At 43.0% G+C, this 20419-nt stretch overlaps 1 protein-coding gene across 2 annotated transcripts; it reads right to left on the bottom strand.

Annotated features, from left to right (window-relative positions):
• Nucleotides 1–1472: 1472 nt before the first annotated feature.
• mn1b (meningioma 1b) lies at nt 1473–18537 on the bottom strand. Of its 2 annotated transcripts, none has more exons than XM_044197264.1 (3): nt 17626–18536; nt 13923–17504; nt 1473–2926 (listed from the first exon to the last, which is right to left on the bottom strand). In XM_044197264.1, the coding sequence occupies exons 2-3, from the start codon at nt 17434–17436 to the stop codon at nt 2715–2717; spliced, it is 3726 nt and encodes a 1241-aa protein (XP_044053199.1). In that variant the 5' UTR covers nt 17437–17504; nt 17626–18536; the 3' UTR covers nt 1473–2714. The 2 variants fall into 2 exon arrangements, 1 of the variants encoding a protein (XP_044053199.1); XR_006378104.1 differs by adding an exon at nt 11353–11477 and having other exon boundaries at nt 2790–2926; nt 13923–18537.
• Nucleotides 18538–20419: the final 1882 nt, after the last annotated feature.

Genomic DNA, 20419 nt, shown 5'->3' with positions numbered 1-20419 from the left:
CGACCCACCCCTGAAAAAGACGTTCCTTTTGATCTATTAAACGTATGCTAGTCAGTCGTGTTGGCAGTATCATCAACAAATGTGAACTTGTTTTCCCTTTGTACAATGCGTCCTCTGTGAACAATAGAATGGTGACAGATCTAATTGCTGTATGTAATTGTGACCAAATGCATTACACGTTTGCTGGGATTAAGTGCTTAAAAATATCTTGCAAATATATTGACATACAAAAAAAATTGTGTACACAGAAAAGCATAAAATGCCTTGAGTATTCACACTATATTTTACTGATTTGGTGACTAAACCTTAAAGAGAATATCCAGCTTCAGCTCTACAGTGAGCAGTGTAATCAGCATTTATTCCCCAGCTGTCTGCCACTCTCTCCCCCATTCTCCCTCCCTAAACAGGCCCTCCCAGGTGACATGACAGTCTCTCACATAACCAGTCTCTGCTGTTTGCTAACGCTGCAGCTCTCTGTGCATCACATTCACAACAGGCTCTGCAATCCTACACAGCAGGCAGCGGGTACAGCAGCAAGCACAAACACACCTGAATAACACAGACAGGGTCCTGCAGGGAGCTACAGTTTGTGTGTGTGTGTGTGTGTGTGTACGCTAGACAGCAGTGATGCAGGTTGATCACTAGCCCTGTTAGGTAGCATTGACGTCTCCACCTCAGAGCTGGCACACAGGGGAGTTATTGATTAGCATTAAGCATCCATGCAGATGGCCAATAAAAAGCAGGTGAGCCAAAGAGGGCCTGGGGAGTGGGAGAAGAGGGGAGGTAGTGTGTGTGTGTGTGTGTGTGTGTGTGTGTGTGTGGCTGCTGGGGGAGGAGGGGGTAGTAAGATTGTGTAGGGTCGCTAAAAACAACAGCGATGATGAGGAAAACAGGCAAGTAAGAGAAGTCTTAATATTGGGGAAAAAATATTGCAAAATGTTTGCAAGAAAGATAATGATGAATTTTTGTTTTGGTTATATCAATATATTGTATGTGGAGTAATATTCTGATTATTCTGAAGATACATTTTTAAGTTGTCATTGCTAGTCTATTAGATGTACAACGGATTGGAGCAAAGATGTCAGGAATAATGGGTAGATAAAATGCGTCACAGGTTGTGAGCAGGTGTACATGGAATTAATCATCTTGGCTTCCTAATCCACCAGGAAGCCACATTTTCTAGTATTCCTGATGTTGCTGCTTCTTGCTTTAATATGGCCCAGGTTCCTGTATGCTTGTCAGGTATTGTGCATCAGCCCACAACCTCCCTGTCATATCTGTCACTTGGGATATTCTGTAGGCACCTCTGTAATTCACTGATGATCCGCAGAGTTCAGTATTGAATATTCCTTGAATATAAGCTGTGTGGTATACTGGGCATTGAATACCAAACTTTACAATTATTTATTTGTTGCTGTGACTAAAGAAACCAAACAACAAACAAAACTAATTGCCAGAGGAAACACAAATGCCACCTTTAACGTCATATTTATTGTTATTTAGTTACTCAATAAAACATATACAGATATATACAATATGCAGGAAAACAGACGACTGCACTTTACATATTATTAAAAAAAGAAAACAAAAAACAAAATCAGTTCGTAAATTGCCGTCACAGTCCTCCATCTATTGTTTCAGAAATTCAAATTCAACAGAAGCTTTATTTAAAGATTACAAGATTGCCTAACACACAGCAAATTTTCTCTTATTATACATGTGCAATACCAATAGTCTTTTTTTTCAATTCCCTTATTAAACAATCCCTTAACCTCCATTTTTTCTGTTCCCATTGGCTGAATTGAATACAAGTGGTTGAGCTCATAAGGCTGATGACAGAGGAGAGTAGAAGAAGAGAAGAGAATGAGGGAAAAGATATGCTTGCCAATATAAAGAGAAGAGAACTACAACAAATCTTAAATGACTGAGAGCAGCAAATGATAATGGTTCAAATTTGCTTGGCCAAAGGGAGAAAAAGTTGTGTTCACAAAATAACCGTTGAGTTACATTCATGCATAATCACCTCTCTTCCCATCTTCCTCTAGTTCTGCTTCTGTGTTCAATCCACTTGTAATGAAACAGTGGGCCTCATTTGAGTGTGGAGGAAAAAAATCCTTCTGTGTACATTAGGAGACTGTACTTTTTTTTTTTTTTTTTTTGGCGGGGGGGGGGGGCAGCAAACAGAGTTGCCTTTATTGGAGGGATAATGTACACATCAGAGCTGTAAGTGAAAGCAGGCAAGTGTGCAACAGAGTAAAAGTCATGAGATCTTGGTCGCATCACAAGACTCAACACTGGTATACAATCAAAGCCAATGGCAACAGAATATCTCTTCTTCTGCTTCTTCTTCTTTTGTATTCTCCTCCTTTGACATTTCTTTACTTTTCTTCAACAAAGAAAATAAAATTAAAAAAAATATTGATTTGAGGTTTTCCAGATGTGGGCATCGTTGAGTAGAGTCCGCGCTGTATTGTCCAGCAGTATGTGAGAATGTCCTAAAGTGTGACTGCATGTATCAGAAAAAAACATGGTATTTGCATGTGTGTATGTGTGTCTCTATGTGTGAGTGTCTGTGGTCATGTTTGCATTTATGAGTGTAAATGTCTTTCTGTCCCTGTCTCATCGACACCTTATCATCATTATTTGTCTTTGAAGCTTTTCTTCATCTTAATTTGTCATCTTCTTTCCTTCTTCCTGCTGAGCCTGCTTTTTGTTCAAGTCAGTGCCGCCACAAACGTCCCAAATCGGTTGGAGATATCAGAGTGGAGAGAGCGCCAGGACGAGACGGGCCCCCCTCTGCCCTTACTGTCCCCTAGCTCGTCTGTGCAGTGGACAGACAGGCACTGCAGGTGGTTCCCTCCACTGCTCCCACCTCCTCCAGCTCCTGGGGCCGCAGCTCCAGCCTTACTCTGGGACAGCTCTGATTCTGTAGACAAGCACAGAGAGAAAAGGTTAATTAAGACTGTACTAAAATTAAAAACAACTTCAAGCAATTGGCATACTCTGATACAGATGAACAATTTAAAATACACACTTTTAATTAAACCAGTGTCATTTTCACATCCCACTCTAAATCTGCACTGTGAAATTAATTCAACACTATTCCACCCCCCATCAATATGACCTGAAATGGAGGCTGTAAGCAAAGCTTCCTCTCCTCACACTCCTACTTCTCATGCCTGATATACACATGTGAAAACACACACACACACGCATTCATTTGCTCCCAGTCGGGAGCGCAAATCTGGAGTGCTCCTGCCTAACTTCCGGTCAGAGGGTCAAAGGGCACTGAGAATACTGACCTTTAACCCTGCTTGACCCAGTTTATTGGTATAATGACCATGCCATGGTATTGACCCTGTGTCACCAAGGTGTGGAGCCTTATATTAAATGGTTGCACCAAGCTTCCGGAAAATCCATACACAGGTTGATTACGAGTCATATAAAAAAAATGCTGATGCCTGAGATGCATGCCTCACATATGGGGAAAAATCACTTTGTGCCGTGAAACAAAAAAATTAGTCAAGGGGAAGACTGATGAGGACAGGAAGTGCTTGGTTAAACTATACATAAAAGCGCAGCGTCACACCTCATCTGCTGAGATACAGACTGCAGCATACTGAGGGAGAAGAGGGCAGAAATGAAGAAAAGTTTTGAAGAAGACACACAAAATACAACAGGGGACAGAGAAACACAGCAACTGTATTATGACACTGGTGTTGCATCGTGTGCTTTGGGTTTTGCCCCCAAGGAAGCCCAAAGCACAGAGAAAGTGTGTGAAGATGTTATGGATCCTTTGCTAAAATCAGTCCGATTATTCTCCCATCTCCTCACCACACAAAACATACCACTGCCTTGCACTATGTGGATGGTGAACGGATCAGTGTGCTGCACAAAGACACACAGAGCTTTACACAGGGACAACTAGGTGTCTGAGTGTAGAGACTGGTAGAAAACAGCTCTGACAAGCTGAGTTACATGTGTCAGAGAAGGGAGAGGCTGTGATAGACAACACAGTCGACGGCACAGAAGCTGCAGATCACAACACTCCAGTCAGTCTGCTGCTCACCTGAGAGAAAAGAGAAGCACTGTGTAGACCTCCATATCATCCACAACTCTATTTCCCCTTTTTAACTCATCTTTGTCTGCTGCTTAAAGAGTTTTCATCTTTTTTGCTTACTGTTTTCATCTCCCTCCCTCTCTGCTTTCACAAACCCTGAGGCAGCAGTGACATAGTGACAAAAAACACAGTCAGGGAAAAGAAGGCCAGCCCAGGCCAGGCAGCTAGGACAACCAAGAGAGGCAGGCAGGCAGACATGCAGGCAGTGAGGCAGCGAAGCAGGCTTGCCCCCCAGCCTGTCTGGGCTGCGACCACTGGAATGGAAAAGTGGGGGGATTTGGTAAAAGGTCAGGCAACCAAGCCTCCCGTTGTTCCCTGTTTCGTCTGTCTCTCTGACTGCCGGTCTCTGTGAATTTCTCTCTCTCTCTCCATCTCCCTCCCAAGGACTAGAGACATGGTGTAAGTGGGGGCTGAGGGTGCGGGGGGGGTAAGGGAGAATTGAGGATTTAGAGCAGTGTTGGTGGTGGCGGTGACAAGAGCTAACATTTGCCAGAGGGTCCAGTCATACACCTCAGCATGGCAGATCCCTACCCCCCCCACCACCAACACCACCACCACCTTCCCCCCTCCACCCACTCACACTCCCTCTTCAGAGCGCTGTGCCCTCCAGCACCCGCCAGCAGCTCATGCTAGCTGGGCACAGCAGGATCCGCACCGGCCTGAATAGGCAGCCAAGCGTTCCCCTGGCTCACTGCTGACACACAGCAAACTGACAACACACACAGCCAAAAACACACAACACACCAACGACTGCCGCCGCTGCCATAACCACACCAGCCCTCAGCTGCTCCACATGCACACACGCCTGCATACATATGGATGTGCATGCAGAAAACACACACAATCCCAGTTAGGCACATCACTCAGCTTTAATGCAAGGACAAGAGTGGAAAATGCACTGACAAAAAATACACAGCTCAAATTACAAACATGATAACTCTCTTTTCTTGCACACAAACACTCACAAATGTATTGCTTGGATAATCCCAGGATTCAAGTTCAGGTATGAGCTCATATAAAAACAGGAAATATATGCATATATATTTTTTTCTATTCATCTTCTTATGAATAGGCTGATTGCCATTTGTTACAATACATTTCAATTAACAGTGTATGCAAAATTCACCACTTGTAAAATAAGCCAAACACTTGACCACCACAGGATTAAAATATCAACTCAGTATTATAGGCTAGCCAGAGGGGATTCAAGGGAAGTGATTTTTATGGAAAAATCAAGACACTACCCTTAAATTGTAAGCATTATCCATGGCGGCATATTCGTTCAAAAGTGGAAACGGCAGTGTGAAATTCTACATCACACAAGTCTAAATCCCAAATCACCATGACATTTTACAAGCAGGAAAATCTTTTTTATATATATAATGCGATCTATCTTGTTATGGCTGTTTGTTGACTAAAGCAGAATTCATATCTACGGTAATATCTCAATAATAGCCTATTCATCTGAGGGAAACAAGTGCTTAGCATCAACAAGCGAGGGGGAAAATACCTAATAAAAAAGGAACAGTAACAGCACAAGCAGCTGCGCTGAGCCACAAATACGCCTAAATATCCTTAACCACATTACAGCCAGAAAGATTACCACAGTGATATGTTAAGTAAATCCTGAATTTAATGTGATGCACTTATATCGCTATATCTCTCGCCCCAAGTGCTGTACTTTGTTATTTAGTGCCTGGTGATGATGCTCACACACACATACACATACACACACCAGCAGGGTTTTGGAGCCGTCTCACAGACACAGCCAGAGACGATTTACAGAGACGAGAAGAGCTTTGAATGCCATGAAGGCTGGGAGCACAGCGCACAGCTCTGGTTGTCTAGATGACACCAATGTGTCTGGGAGCTGACGGCCTGACACAGGTTTACATGTCACACCACACACACACACACACACTCAACACACTCGAAGCAATGCAGGGAGGTAAACAACGGCTGCTTGGAGACTGTTTTTTCTAGCAATTTAATAATAAGTGTTACAGCGTGCAATTATTTTTTCAATTAATCGTAAAAGCAACAGCACAGTTAAAAATGATGACAGTTACTTTTGAAGATGACACAGAAATTGTGACTATTTGTAAAATAAGTGGAGCAGAAAAGAAGCTGAGTGAAATGTATTTCTTTAATGACAGACGAAGAAAATAAAGCGTGCGTGAGAGGTCTACAAAGTTCCTTTTTGGTGCAAGTTCCTCAGAGCCATCACATTGATTTCCCAAGCCCCAGAATCCCATGCGGCAGGCCTCTGCCCTCTCTATCCCAAGCTCTATACTTCCATGACGACACTTCACCTTTAACCTTGTGCTCCCGAGGGCACAACCCTGTCCTCTCTGAACACAAACCAGCCCAATCAGAATGCTCAGCTCACTGACAAAAACACCCAAAGGCCTCTGCTCCTATGACAGTGTGTGACATCAGGTCAGATTCCTTTAGCATAACAACTACCACTATAGCCTTGTATGAGGATTCTGTCTTTGTCAGCACAAAACACCCATCACAATCCACAGAGAAAAAAATCTGATTTTTAAAAAAAGGGGTGAGAAAAGGTCAGATTTTAACCAGGAGGGCAACGGAACCAAAGAAAGCGTCTTCTTTTCTGGCCAGCTGAAATGCTGAATGCCAGCTCCCTATATTGACTCATCACTGTCAAATAATCAAATAATATCCCTCAGGGCTAACAGAGGTATTGTCCCAGGTATCCCCTGCCAAAAGGTGGGTAGGTGGCATGTGAGGCTCCCTACAACTCCCCCACCCCCAACTCCACCCAACTGCCGTAGCGTGACCTTTTCCTCAGAGCAGGGAGAATATCTGGAGAGAGCGGGAGGCACATTTCTCAGGCAAGGGCACAGGGGTTATTTTGGTTTGAATTTCCTCTCTGTTCTCTGGCCTGCAACATAAAAGGGAAAAAAAAAAAACTTGCCCAGGCAGGCATTGCCCCCAGCATTCGTTACCTTCTCTCCAGCAACACACCCATTCCCATCCCCTCAAACACAAACCCACACACACACCTCCCCCTCCGGCCACAAGAAGTGCTTAGGAAACCAGACACAAATCAGAACATGGGAAGTGATTTAGTGCCTCCTTCATAACTCACAACCATGTCCAGGACCTGTCCAGCATGTCATCCAAGTCAGTGACATATTGATCTACTTCGCTGTCTCTTTTTGTTTCAGCACAGCACTGCACACTTTCTTTTCTGTGTTTTCCCCTTTTTTGGAAAAGGTCAAACACACATGAAAACAATGGCAATTTTAAGATTAAAAGCACCTGCATGACAGAGACTTTTATTTTGAATAAAAATGATAGTAGGGGTAATTATGAATTTTGTTACCAAATGTAAAAAAAATATATGTAAAGTGTAAACAGATCATTTTAATCTGTGTAATAAAATAGATACAATTGTAAACTGATATTATTATTTTGCTGTTGTGTGTTAACTAGTTACATTATTAAATGGGACATATTTCAAATAGATAAATATGTTCTACATACAGACGAGAATGAACAATAATCATGGAGCATGAAACTGATGGGAAATTTTTTTTTAATTGAATTATTTTTTCTTCCATAAATGCAAATGGTAGCTATTACCAAGCCACTCGGCTCATAAGCAAAACTACAGATGTTTTCTGAAAAAAATAAAAAAAAACTTGTCTCTCTTTCACTCAATCAGCTTCTACTTCTGTCTCCCAGGAGAAACTGCTCCAGTGTCATAACTCATTTGTCAGTTCCTCAATACAAATTAAAGGCGCCTGACGACTACCTGTAAGGCTAATAACATAACCGCTGCTGGCAGCGGGACAACATCTACACCTCAGAAAACCTGAAAACACACACACACACACACACCTTTTAAAAGCTGTACTTGTAACTTGGGCAACTTATGAGCCCAGGACACCTTTCAGGAACTCCTTATCAAAATGATGCTTTTTTCTTCTTCAGGAGTCATTCAACAAGACAGTGGACATTTGGAGGCATGTCACATACACCCACGATCGAAGGTTTGAAACTCATTCTGTGCATCTCCCAGTTAAATTCAGCTTTCCATTCCCTGCTGCATCCAAGGAGAACATTTACCACATGCTGAGACAAGTTTTATTTTATTCTAACACCCTTCCCCAAGGAAAACAAAACACCGGATGAGCTGCTATTCTGAAAGAGTTGAAAATCCAGCAAAGCAAAAGGCCTGACACCTTTGTTCATCTTTTTCTCTCTTCATCAGTCACAAGCACGCTTCTTTAATAGGCTTCCTTTGACTGTCACTAGTGCTCAATGTCTTGCAAAAGCCCAGGAACATAGAGCATGCATACATGCACACGCACACACGTAGGCTATAAACAAACACGAAAGCACACACACACACAAACACCGTCTTAAATTTCAGATACTTTAAATGCATGATAGGCGTTTTTCAGTCCTGCACTATTTACAAGTCAAGTAAATACTCTTAAATATTTTCAACACATTAGAATTAAGTGAGCGTGTTCCACCAAGCGAGACACCTGAGATCGGGAGCTGAAGCCGTGAGCCTGGCACCGAGTCTAAATAAATCAAACTTTATGTCTACAGCTGACAAATCCACACTATCAAGTTGCAGTGGCTCCAAACCTGCCCTTCGTCACATACTCACATACATACCCGCACACACACACACACACATACACACACACACACACACACACACACACACACAGATGCATACAATCACAAACATACAGCAAGAACAAAAATATAGCCTGATAACAGTAAAAATAGTGTAATTTTCTTTGTCCACATCAGGGATGATTTTGTTCAGGAAGACATAAGTTTCTAAGACACTGCACTGTCAATACAATTTTGTACTTATAAGACATAAAATAGCTGTTGTTTGTAGCCCTGATGAACCCGCCAATAACCAAGTCAAGTTACAGGAGTTGCCTGAGGATGAATTATGACTTTTGGAAACAATATTACCATGGCTGATTGCTATGATTATCATAATGATTATCATTACTGCAGTACAGGAGTGTGCGAGAGGCTTAGTGATTGTGTGTTGTTGAAAAAATCAATATGAAACACCTTGTAATGACAGGTAAAGAACATAGACTGCACCGAGCTGGGTTTTTTTTCCACATTCAAGCATGTGCCAATCACTTTCTTTTTTTAGAAAAAGGAAATAAAAATTACTGTTGTGATTTGTGGGGTTGTTGTCGTACTGAAATGTCAATGGCAGGTAGTCTCACAGGATTGTTCTCCATGGAGGAATATCAATACAGCTCTTTCTGTGGATTTAAGTGCTTTCTAGTAGGTGTGATAAGATGCAAGTTCCCTCTTTTCAAACCTGTCAAAGTTGTAGCGAAAGAGATTTGATCGTTATTAGAGCTGTTTATGGGCTGATTACTGAGAGTGAAGCGATAAACTATTCCACAGGGTCAACTGTGAAGTGTTTTAACTGTGTTGATAAAAAAGTCACACAAGTGTATGTGGCAAAAACAGTGAAAAGTAAAAATAAAAATAACTGAATCACTTCCTATGCCTGCTGGTTGCCTGTTATCAAGACTATGCATGAGTTTCCAAATGAACGGTCAGCTTCTGGCTAAGATATACAAAAGAGAAGGGAAGAGGAAGAGCGTAAAAATTTTTTTTTTTTTTTAAAAAGGGGAAATAATATTAACTGACACCGTACAAGGAAAGTTGCTTGTGTACTCCTCAACTCCCTGCCTCCATGGGAGCACAAGATGCTGTGTAGCACACAAGAATCTGCAGGCCGCGAGCTTACAGCGGCAGGTATGACTGTGCCTTAGTGAAAAACTTGAGCTACATGGCCCACAAAGGGGGCCATTACTGCAGCACGCATCACTTTAAACAGGCACACAGGGAACACAGAGAAGGTGAGCTGGGATGCACTCGGTGAACAGACACCCGCTCTGAGAGCACAGTTCCTTTACAAATAAGTGCAGTTGAACTTTTATTGGCTACTTGTCTGCACAGTCAAACATTCAGAGGAAGTTAGCTTAAGAATAATATGGAATTTCTGCACTGTGTTTTATTCGAATCATGGCAAGATTAGTGGCTCATGTAGTCTCTCTTGCTCATAGCACAAAAAAACACCTGGCAACAAAATGATCTGGGGTCCCTTTGAAGTTTCACACAACTTATAACCACGCTTATAGTGAAGCTGCACTGAGCGATGGAAACATTCACCTTGTATGACCAAATTGATCCTTTTACTGGCTCTTTTCACTGCAATCAACTCCTCTGCATCACCAAAGTACACACAACTCCATAATTCACCTGCAGTTAAAGTTAACTTCCTATATAACACAGAGTAAAAAACACTAGCTGAAAACTAAAAAAAACAACAAATACACATCGTGTATGAATTCTCAGGACAAAACCTAAACTCTTCCCAGAAACCGATAATCTCATATTCAGACACATTCTGGGTAAAGTTGAACAAAAATTAAAATGAGAAAGCACTCAACGCGCTGCTTATAATTATAATAAGTAAAATTGAAATGCATTTTCAATTACATTTTAATTTTCAACTAGTTATTAAAAATAAGGTATTTGTGTGTAAATCAATGCATTAATTACTGTTTATCATTACTAAACTTAATAACCTGATAGAATGCTAATTGTAATAATCTATGCATAATTCACACTCCTGCACACTCCTGAGAGAGCAAAATAAGGCATAATATATATATGTAAATTAAATGGTAATGACATGATGGATGTGGACAGGTAGAAAGCCATTTCACCTGGAGGAATAAAATACATCACATCTACCACTTTAGAAAACTATTTTCTTGGCCTATATTTCAGATTCATATAACTGTTCAGAATATTTCCACTGCCGGCTCTTGTGCTGATAATTAAAATGTTATTTCAACTTTAAAAAATCATTTCCACTGATATTGGAATTTTTAAAATTAATTTTAATTAAGAATTTTATTGATCAAGTTACATTTAGTTCATGCTAATGGACTAATGAATAGGACTGATTTATTTCAAATTAGTGTCACTGACATTACCTCTCCAGACTGAGGACTAGACTGACTGGTTGAAGTGGATATTTTTTGCAGTGTGAAAAGCCTTTGGGATGTTGGTTCTTATAGAACTACACTGTGGACTATGACTTATCTTAAATGATTATGTTATTTTGCTCCCTTCTCTGTAACCTAAGCATCAGATTCAATCTCAAAATCCTCCTCCCCTCCCAAATACACCTCCACCCTTTTTTTCATCTTTGCTGTCTGAAGCACTCAAATGAGAAACTGTCAGGAGCCGTGATTTGTGCTAACTAGCTATCGATCGCTCCAGAGCTGCATGCCTCGTGTCCAGGCAGGGAGGGCTGAAAGACGAGAGAAGAGAAGAGAAGAGAAGAGAAGGGGAGGGGAGGGGAGTGAGAAGGAGACAGGAAGAGAGGGGAGATGGAAAGAGAGAGGAGGAGAGAGGAAAAGAGAGCAGAAATTAGACTATTCTGCTTTTAAATACCTACTGATTTTTGTGAATTTATAATGTTAAGTGTGTTATCAGCCCCACAGAAATTAAAACAGTGAGAGCAACAGGGTGAGTATGGCTGACTGCTTATCAGTGTTGGGTTTCCGCCTCAAAAGAATACTCATTAATCAATATAAAAAGTGATAATGTTACTTATCATGCCCTGGCATCAGTGGGCTTTTTTTTCTTACAGCTCTATGCTCTGGGGGAGGGGGTGTTTGTTTTTTTATAAATTTGTAGAACTCTGGGTTACCTGGGAATCATGGGAACAAAAAAGCCACAATGCTAATCTTGTCATTTGTCCACTAATTTAGCTGAGAGCACCAGTGGAGAATAATTATGAGGAAAACAAATAGCTGGATGGGGTGAAATGTACTAGTTTAGATCATTCTGGCTCAAATTAATATGTGCACTGCTTATTTTCTATTGATTTATAAATGGGGTAATCGGTGATATTAACCTACTACATCAGTCGAAATAGTAAGTTACAGTGTTCCTTCGAAGTAATGGCATTAGTGTTACCCGACAGCCTGTGCTCAGTCTCATATAAACAATGCGCCTGGACTCCAGACTCCGCGCGATGCGCGCCCCCGCCCCTCTCTGCACCCGCACTGATCAGAACAAAGAGGCGCTCGAGAAGCGCTAGGCGCTATCCACAAATACATAGCCTACATGATCCACATCATTATACATCCATACATCCACAGGACTTTCGGTAGCTTAACCCTGACAGTGGGTAGTTCTTCTAGATATGTTTATGTAGCAACGTCAATCATCTCTGTCTACTGCTTTGGTTTTGAAATGATTTGGAAATAACGTTAAAAAAATGAGAAGTCAAGAAACATAAAAGAATAAATTAATGAATTAATAAATGAATAATACCAGCATATAATAATACATACAACTTCCCTGCTTCTGCAATTATAATGCAAAATAACGCATACAATTAGTTTCTTCTCCTCGGATTAAAGCACACAAAATATTAATAAAACAACAATATAATCATAATGAAGTAATAGTAGGCTAATATTAATTAAAATAACAACATTCATTCATTATTCTGATTATTATTATTCTGATTATTATTATTGGAAGAAGAATTAGAGGAAAAAAATAATCCGCAGCTGAACAACGTAACAGTAAAATTATTTATCTGCATTTTGATTTAGAGCTCCCATAAAAACATTAAGATAAAACTACTTGTAACCATGAACCTACATCTGCAGATTGTAATATCTCCTTTACGAGATATTAGATTTTCTAGTCGAAAAACTGCTTCTGTGCCTTTAGGCCAGAAGATTTCCCATTGTCCTTGAAAAACTTTGTATTGTAAGGGACTAAATTACTACCAAATATACAGTACTTATGTTACACTAATTGAGGTAGATAATAAGAATAATCATCATTATTAAAATAATTTAAAAGTGACAATAACAAAGAATGGCAAATTGTTTAACAACAAAATACTACATACTAAATACTTTTAAAAGATTTCTGAATTAATATTTATTTCCCACGGAAAATAAAATTAAAACTCAATGGCTCTATTAATTCCACAATGATATTTAATCCTTGAAATCCTGTCCTGGCCATCTAAAATCAATCCACTTTCACTAGCTCGGTATTATCCCATGGTAATAACAAAAACAAACACGTAACAAGGCGAGGGAAACCCCGCTGCGCAAACGCATATCCTCAAAAAGCTATTAATCTTCTCAATGTAGTTGTTCACCCTGAAAACCGAGATAAAGAACCACAGGAAATGTTTACTTTTCTTGAGCTGTTCTTTTGAAGTGCCTCTACAGAACCTTATAAAAAATGCGTTGTAGAAAAGGTACAAGGTTTACTTTGCTCAGTCAGATGGTATATAAAACTTCTCCATTCTGATAATCATTTTTTTACATTCTTCAGTACGAACCCCACTTAACAAGAAAAATACCGCATAAATCGTTTTTTTCCCCCTTTGAAAAGACTTGCATGGCGCTACCATTAAATGTATTATATTGCTATAGGCTAAACCTAGACCCTAGTTAAACAGAGACGGCTGCTTTCTGGCCGCACAATATGGACAAAAGGTACTCTATTATTAGCTTACCAGACCATTTTACCTATTATGCATGTGGTGTTACACTGCATTTAAGATACAATAAATTGCATTTAAGAAATACTATATGCTAATTTTATGAGCAAAATTGATCAGTTAATGCAGTCTGTGTTGCACGTGTGAGAGTGAGTGTGAGAGGAAGAGAGAAGAAAAAGTGGGTTAAAATATAAGGAATGAAACTGTTTCATTTACCTTCTTTACTGTTGTTTTGGCTCTTATTTTTTTCCCATGGCCCCATGGCCTTGTCATCCTCTGACCCGTCCATCATGGCCTTGTCACTGGGCACGTACCAGGTGGCGTGCTGCTCTGCCATGAGGGTGTCAAGGTCAATAGTACCCATTGAGCCCTTCCCAGCATCCGGGCTGCAGCTTGCCAGCTCATTGTCTCCGTTCTGTGAGGGACTGTCACCATTCTTTTTGCCATTCTTCATGGCCAGTGGCTGGTCCTCAGAGATACTGAATTGCTGCCGCTGTAGCTGGATCTGGGCCTGCAGAATCTCCAGAGGATGTATTTCTTCCTGGCCAGAGGTGCTAGATGGGGTGCGTACCTGCTCCACCCCAGGAGTGCCCGGGTGGCTCACTCCACTGGCCCCTGTGCCCCCACCAGCATTCAGTCCATAGCTGTCTGGTGTCGAGGTAGTATGATTGTTAATGCCCATGCCTAGGGGCTTCTGTCCATTTATCAACCCATGGTCACTCCTCTGCATTTTGGGTGAGCCAGTGATCATAGGGCTCCGATTAGGCTTTGTGGCCGAGGCCCCTCCTGCATCTGAGCTGGAGGACACCTCATCCTCGTTGCCATAGTGGGTGCTGACATCGTCAGGAAAGTCCACTCGTGGTGAGCTACTGTCAGACTTGGCGACACTTTGAATGCCACTGTCTAAAGAAGACATCAGGTCAGCCTGGTCCCCCAACATTAGGTCGCCTCCTTTTCCCCAAGAGGGTGATTGGAGGTGTTTCTCATGGGGCGTTCCCCCACCCCTCTCCCCAACGCCAGCCGAGGGGGTCTGCTGGCCTGGACTTACAACAGGGTTACCATTGTCAGAGGAAAAAAAAATTCCAGGGCTCACATGTCCACTGTCTCTTTTTCTCCTCCCTCTCCCTCTCCCACTCCCTGTTGTTGCCTTCCCCTCACTGCAAGGGGTAGCGTCCATGTTGTAATTTGGGGAGAGGGCACTGGCTTCCCCCTGCACCGTCTGGCTTTGACTTGCAGACTTAGAGTTGCTATTCCCGGTGCCAGGCATCTGGCTGTTCTGGGAAGTGCTGCTCTGAAAATATTCAGGACCAGCACTGCCAGTCCCATTAGATGTGCTGCTATTAATGTCCTGCTCTGTCTGACTCAGTTTTCGCTTGCCCTCATTTTGGTTCTTCTTGTTGAATGTTACGTTAAGATTTGGGGCCCCTAGGCTAGCGATCATGTTCTGGCAGGCCGTGGAAAGGGCCGCCAGGCAGCTCTGGCCAAAAACACTGTCTTTAGTGCTGGTTTTGCTGAAGTTCCCAAGGGACAGAGCTCCAAGCTTACTAACAGATGTCCGCTGGCCTGGGGGGAACTCAGACTGAGGAGGGTAGGTCCCTGGTGAGGTGCTCACCCCCTGGGGAGCACTGTGGGCTGGCCCCTGACGGTTAGCCCCCCCATAGGGAAACGTTGGCTGTGCTCCCATTGGAGGTGCAGGGAAGTCAGCTGGCCGCCTCTCTGCTGATGCATTCGGATGCCCTGTTCCTGCTCCTGGAGACTGCATTTGTGAGAGGTTGCCCATGTTGCCGCTGAATTGTGAGTGCATGCCCGGGGAATGGAGAGCCTGTACATGCCCATCTCCTGGTATTCTCATGGGCTCCTGCATGCCCATGCCTGGCCTAAACATCATCCCAGCCCCGTTCTGCTGCAGCCCCATGTCATGGGGCCCTGATTCATTACCCGCTCCACCCATACGCCGTGACATCATCTCCCCTGGTGGGTGGGACCCTTGGAACCAGGAGTTCTCCTGAGTAACATGAGGATTTTGCCCATCAATGTTGGGCATCCTGCCACCATTATCCCTGTCAAAGTTGGGCTGAGGCATGCTCCCGACTGGGCCTCCATGAGCCATTGGGCCAGGAGGTACATCGCCGTGGTGACCCAATTGCTGCAGACTGGGCTGCCTCATCCTCTGCTGCTGGTTGCGAGAGGCCATCTGTTTTATCATCATGGCTGCATTCTGGCGCTGCTGCAGAGACTGCTGCTCAGGCCCCGGATGCTGCAGGGGACCTGGTGGGAAACCTTCACTCACAGGTGGGGTGAACTCTCCAGGCAGGCCTGGGTATGCAGAGGGAGAGAGGTGGTTATCCATACCACCACACCAGCCTTCACTGCTATGTGCATTGGGAAAGTCAAATCTAGGCCTTTTCGCCATGTTCATGTAAGGAGTGTCAAAGTGTTGCAGCCTCTGATTCGGGGGCTGTTGGGAGGGGGGAGGAGCTGGCTGTTGCATATTAAACATGGGGTCGCCATAGGGGTGCAGACCCCTATTTTCCAGTCTGTGAATGGGATATTCAAACTGGTTGTGTTGGCCAGGCATCATGACCCCTCCGTCCAGAATGTTAGGGTTAGTAGAGCCAGGCTCAGCCTGAGGGGGTCTAGGGAGGCCAGGGGGGCATGAGTTTTGTCTGGCTATCAAGCCAGCCTGTTGTTGCTGCTGCATGAGAGGATGTCTTGCATTGACCCCCGGCTCCATTCCCACGGGCACCTTCCGGCCATTTCCAAAACGCTCAAAAAACACTCCGTGCTGAGGCTGCTGGGGCTGTGGTGGTGGCTGGTGTCCCTTTGAGATACCCTGCATACCTGGTGTCCGTGGCATGCCAGGGTTTCCAGGGAAATTCCCACTGGGAACTGGCCTTCCTGGCCCAAAATGGGGTAACTGAGATTCTGATTCTGATGGGGAAAATACATGTACATCAAAATGTCCAGACGGAGGCTCACTTGGGAAGTTATACTCTAATCCCTCTACAGCTCCCTGGTTGGGCATCCGCCGAGGCTCAAGGCCATGAGACTCAGAGGAGGAGGATGAGGAGGAAGGGAGTCCATGGAAGGATGCTGCTCTGTTAGGTGACTGGTCCAGGGGTAGACAGGGGGCAGGGACAGCATGGCTGCCACTGGGAGGCCCGTGATGTTGAAAGTCAGGCATGTTACCAGGCCGCTGCTGCTGCGGAAAGCCATCACCTGCCTGTCCCTCAGCGAGAGGATCAAATCCTTCTCCAAAGCCCTGCTGTGGTCCCATGCCATTGTTGTTGTAGCCCATTAACCTGCCACCATGCAGACATGATGACCCTGGCTCTGGGCCTCCAAAATTCCCACTGAAATGAGGGTGAGGTTGGTGGGAGTGAGGTTGATGTCCGTGAGGATGTCCTTGATGAGGTTGCTGGTTGTTAAAAAATCCATGCATGGGTCCTTGCTGCTGTTGCTGAAGTCCGCCGCCTGCATGCATGTCCGAGTGGCCCCGCGGGTGAAAGCCCCCGTACTGCTCTCCGTTCATGTTCATATTGAGCCCGAGCATTTGCGGCTCGCTCAGAGGGCCCATGCCGGGTTCCACGGCTCCCGGCGGGCCTCCAGCGTGAAAACCTGGGCTTTTATAATGGGAGCCCATGTTAAGTCTCGGTTGGTTTATGTTTCTCTCTGACTGGCCAGGGTTTCTGCGATTAATCTGAGAACCAAACTGCTCCAGCCCAAACATACTCCCCTGCAATCAATCCCACATGACGACCAGTTTGCCAGACATTAGCACACTGTCTGTTTTTCCGTCTGTCCCCAAAAACAAAAAGCAAAAAAAAAAAAAAAAAAAGAAGATATATAAGAAACTATTCAAATGTTTGTATCACTACCGATAAAACTGCTTTATCTACTTTAAAATGTTAAAACTCACCAAATAAGTTCTCGTTGTGGATCAATTGTTTTTGTTTTTCAACTTCTCAAAGGACGCGGAGGAGAGAGGGGACAGACTGTGTCCAAATACGCACGTAAACTGTGTCCCTGTTCCCGTATTTATGCGTGCACTTGACTGCTCTTCTTTTTGTCTTTGATTAAGCAAACAAATATAAAACACTGTTATTTAACTTGCTGCACGAGTGACCAATCATATTCCAAAGTTTTCTGTGCACATTTCTTCAGGGCGAACATGACACATAAACACCTCGCTAACAAACTAAAAGAAGAGCGCAGAAGAATTGAAGCGATGGAACAGGTAATATGACAATTTCTATCAGCTAATTAATTATTGCAGTCCAATGTCAAATGTCCCAGAGCGACTTTTAGTATAAGGTCCCATACTGGAAACAACGAAAAAGTCCAATTGGAGCCGTATAGTTAAACTACCTCTTGAGCTTTGAGGAAAAACACTCTTTAAATAAATAGCCTACTGCCCACCGATGTCCTTCAAAATCTCGATAACTGCTTAGCAGGCATGCAGCCAAAAGTCCAGTGAGATGTTAAGTCCACAAACACGGATCTCCAACCCAGGCACCGGGGAACCGGAGCGTCCGTTTACGCGACCTGAACCCGGAGCGGAGCAACGCGGCATGCACTACCCGCACTCCACAACTACGGAGCGGCTTGACAGCATCCTTCGCCCGCTGCCGGTCATGCGCCTTGCAGTGAAGCGCCTTGCCTTAAGTCCTTTCAGTGCGTTCCGTTCCTAACGTGTGCGTCCCTCCGTTTACCGAGTTTTCTCTGGTGTGGTCTGAGTGCACTTGGGAGCAATTCACAGATACACTCTCACTCCACTCTGCCGCTTGGCGCTGTGTGAGATCAACGCATCCAAAGGAGCCAGCAACAAGTTTTGCATTTCTGCAGCCGCTTCCATCCATGAGGTCTCAGCCAATCAGAACGACCACAGAAAGCTTCAAGGGCGGGACAAATGCTCTTAAGGTGGTCCACGGAGTCAATGAGATCGTAAACGCTTGTGTGTAAATCAGATCTTAGAAAAGGCTTTTACTTAAAATGTAATGTTTTGACCAAAACAAATAGCGCAGTATTTTCACATGAAAACCCATCATCAGATTTGAACTGGATGCGGTCTCACAGATAATAATAATTTTTCAAAAAGGGTTCCCATGGTATTTTTTGTTAATTGTAGCATCTAATTGTAGTCTACAACAGTTGAGATGAGAAAAGACTCTTGCAACTCTCATATCCTCCACTGGAATAACAGTGCTCGAAGTGAAACTGCACACTGTTGTTTTGTATGTTGCTTAAGGACCTCTTCACCTACGAACAAACCTTTTTTTAGCCCTTACATCCATTGATCCAGTGACCAGCACTTCAGTGAACCTGTATCATGTCCTTTGCAACATGTTTTCAACAACATATAAATGCAATAACTAATAACTTGATGGAAAACAAATATATAGTAACATCAATAACAAGCTGTATGCTAGTTGAACGACTAGAGGAGCAACCAGTTGGGTTTCTAACTTACACACAAACACACATTTATTTTAGATGAATCGGTATTAGTCACCAATGCTGAGGTCCAAGCTGGATGTTAAATATATTCTCATGTGTGAGCAATTGCGGATGAACAGTCACGGCTTTTAATCTGAAATCCTACTGAACTATGCTGAACAATGAAATAGTCAAACAGTGGCCTCAGCAGATTGATTTATAACAGGTGCTGACTGAGAAATGACGACCTATCAGCTATGTCGCCTAAATATCTGAGCTGATATTGATGTTGGGATAAAGGTATAAATTAGACTAATATCATTAAAGTGAGTCGCTCACACTTGTGTGTGGGAGTCGTGTGTGTGAATCAGTGTCCCAACGGGAAAAATCCTCCTTAAAAGACCATCTGAACTAAATCATGTGGATGATATTGGGCTTCGGTTCCGATAATCAATAGCATTCTATTAGTATTATAGTCTGTAAACTAGAATCTTTTTGCAAGGCCAAATTAGGATAATTTATTTCATAGTCATTAATTTGCTGTATAGGCCTACAATAGCCGAGGTTATCTGTGTAAGGTTAAGTGGTACAGTAACCTAAGATAAGACATAAAATTATAGCAAATAGCCATATATATTCATGGTTATGTGGGTTTGAGACAAAAGTCCCAAAAAAAGTCAACCTAAATGATGTGTGTGGCCCCATGTATGTTTTTATAAGACAACTAATTGACTTTCTTTAATTTCATGCCATAGTTTTGCATAGGCATGTGTCCAGTGTTTTATTTACTGTTATGTAATTCAGAATGTGTCTTAATGTTGTCTGTAGCTCACACATCTGTCTTTCTCTCTCTGTTTGTCTTTTAGTGTATTTATTTAGTCAGTTGTGAATTTTTGGGATAGGCCTACCTTATCTTGTTCTTCTCATAAAATGTTGACCTGGCCGAGTTCACATTCATTTTCCTGTGCAAAATTTTCTAACCACTTAACATAAACAAATTAGGCCTTTTTCAAATGTATCCTACAATGAATCCAGGATTGTGTGTGGGGGGAGAATAAAAGAACTGTAATTATTTTAAATAAAGGCAACATGTGGGAATACTGAACAAAATGTACTTCCATTTACCACTATGGATATTTTCTTTGGTGAAAGGAGAACACCATATTATCCTTTCCCGACATTGTGGACAGTGGGCAGTTAGAGAATTTGGTGTCAGACTGCTCGTACCTTTGGGGGAAACCAAGAGGACTTTTATCAAACAGACACAGTGCCACCTA

The sequence above is a fragment of the Siniperca chuatsi genome, linkage group LG5, assembly GCF_020085105.1.
Source record: "Siniperca chuatsi isolate FFG_IHB_CAS linkage group LG5, ASM2008510v1, whole genome shotgun sequence".
In the NCBI taxonomy this organism is placed as follows: domain Eukaryota; kingdom Metazoa; phylum Chordata; class Actinopteri; order Centrarchiformes; family Sinipercidae; genus Siniperca; species Siniperca chuatsi.
This window is presented reverse-complemented; position numbering and strand designations above follow the sequence as displayed.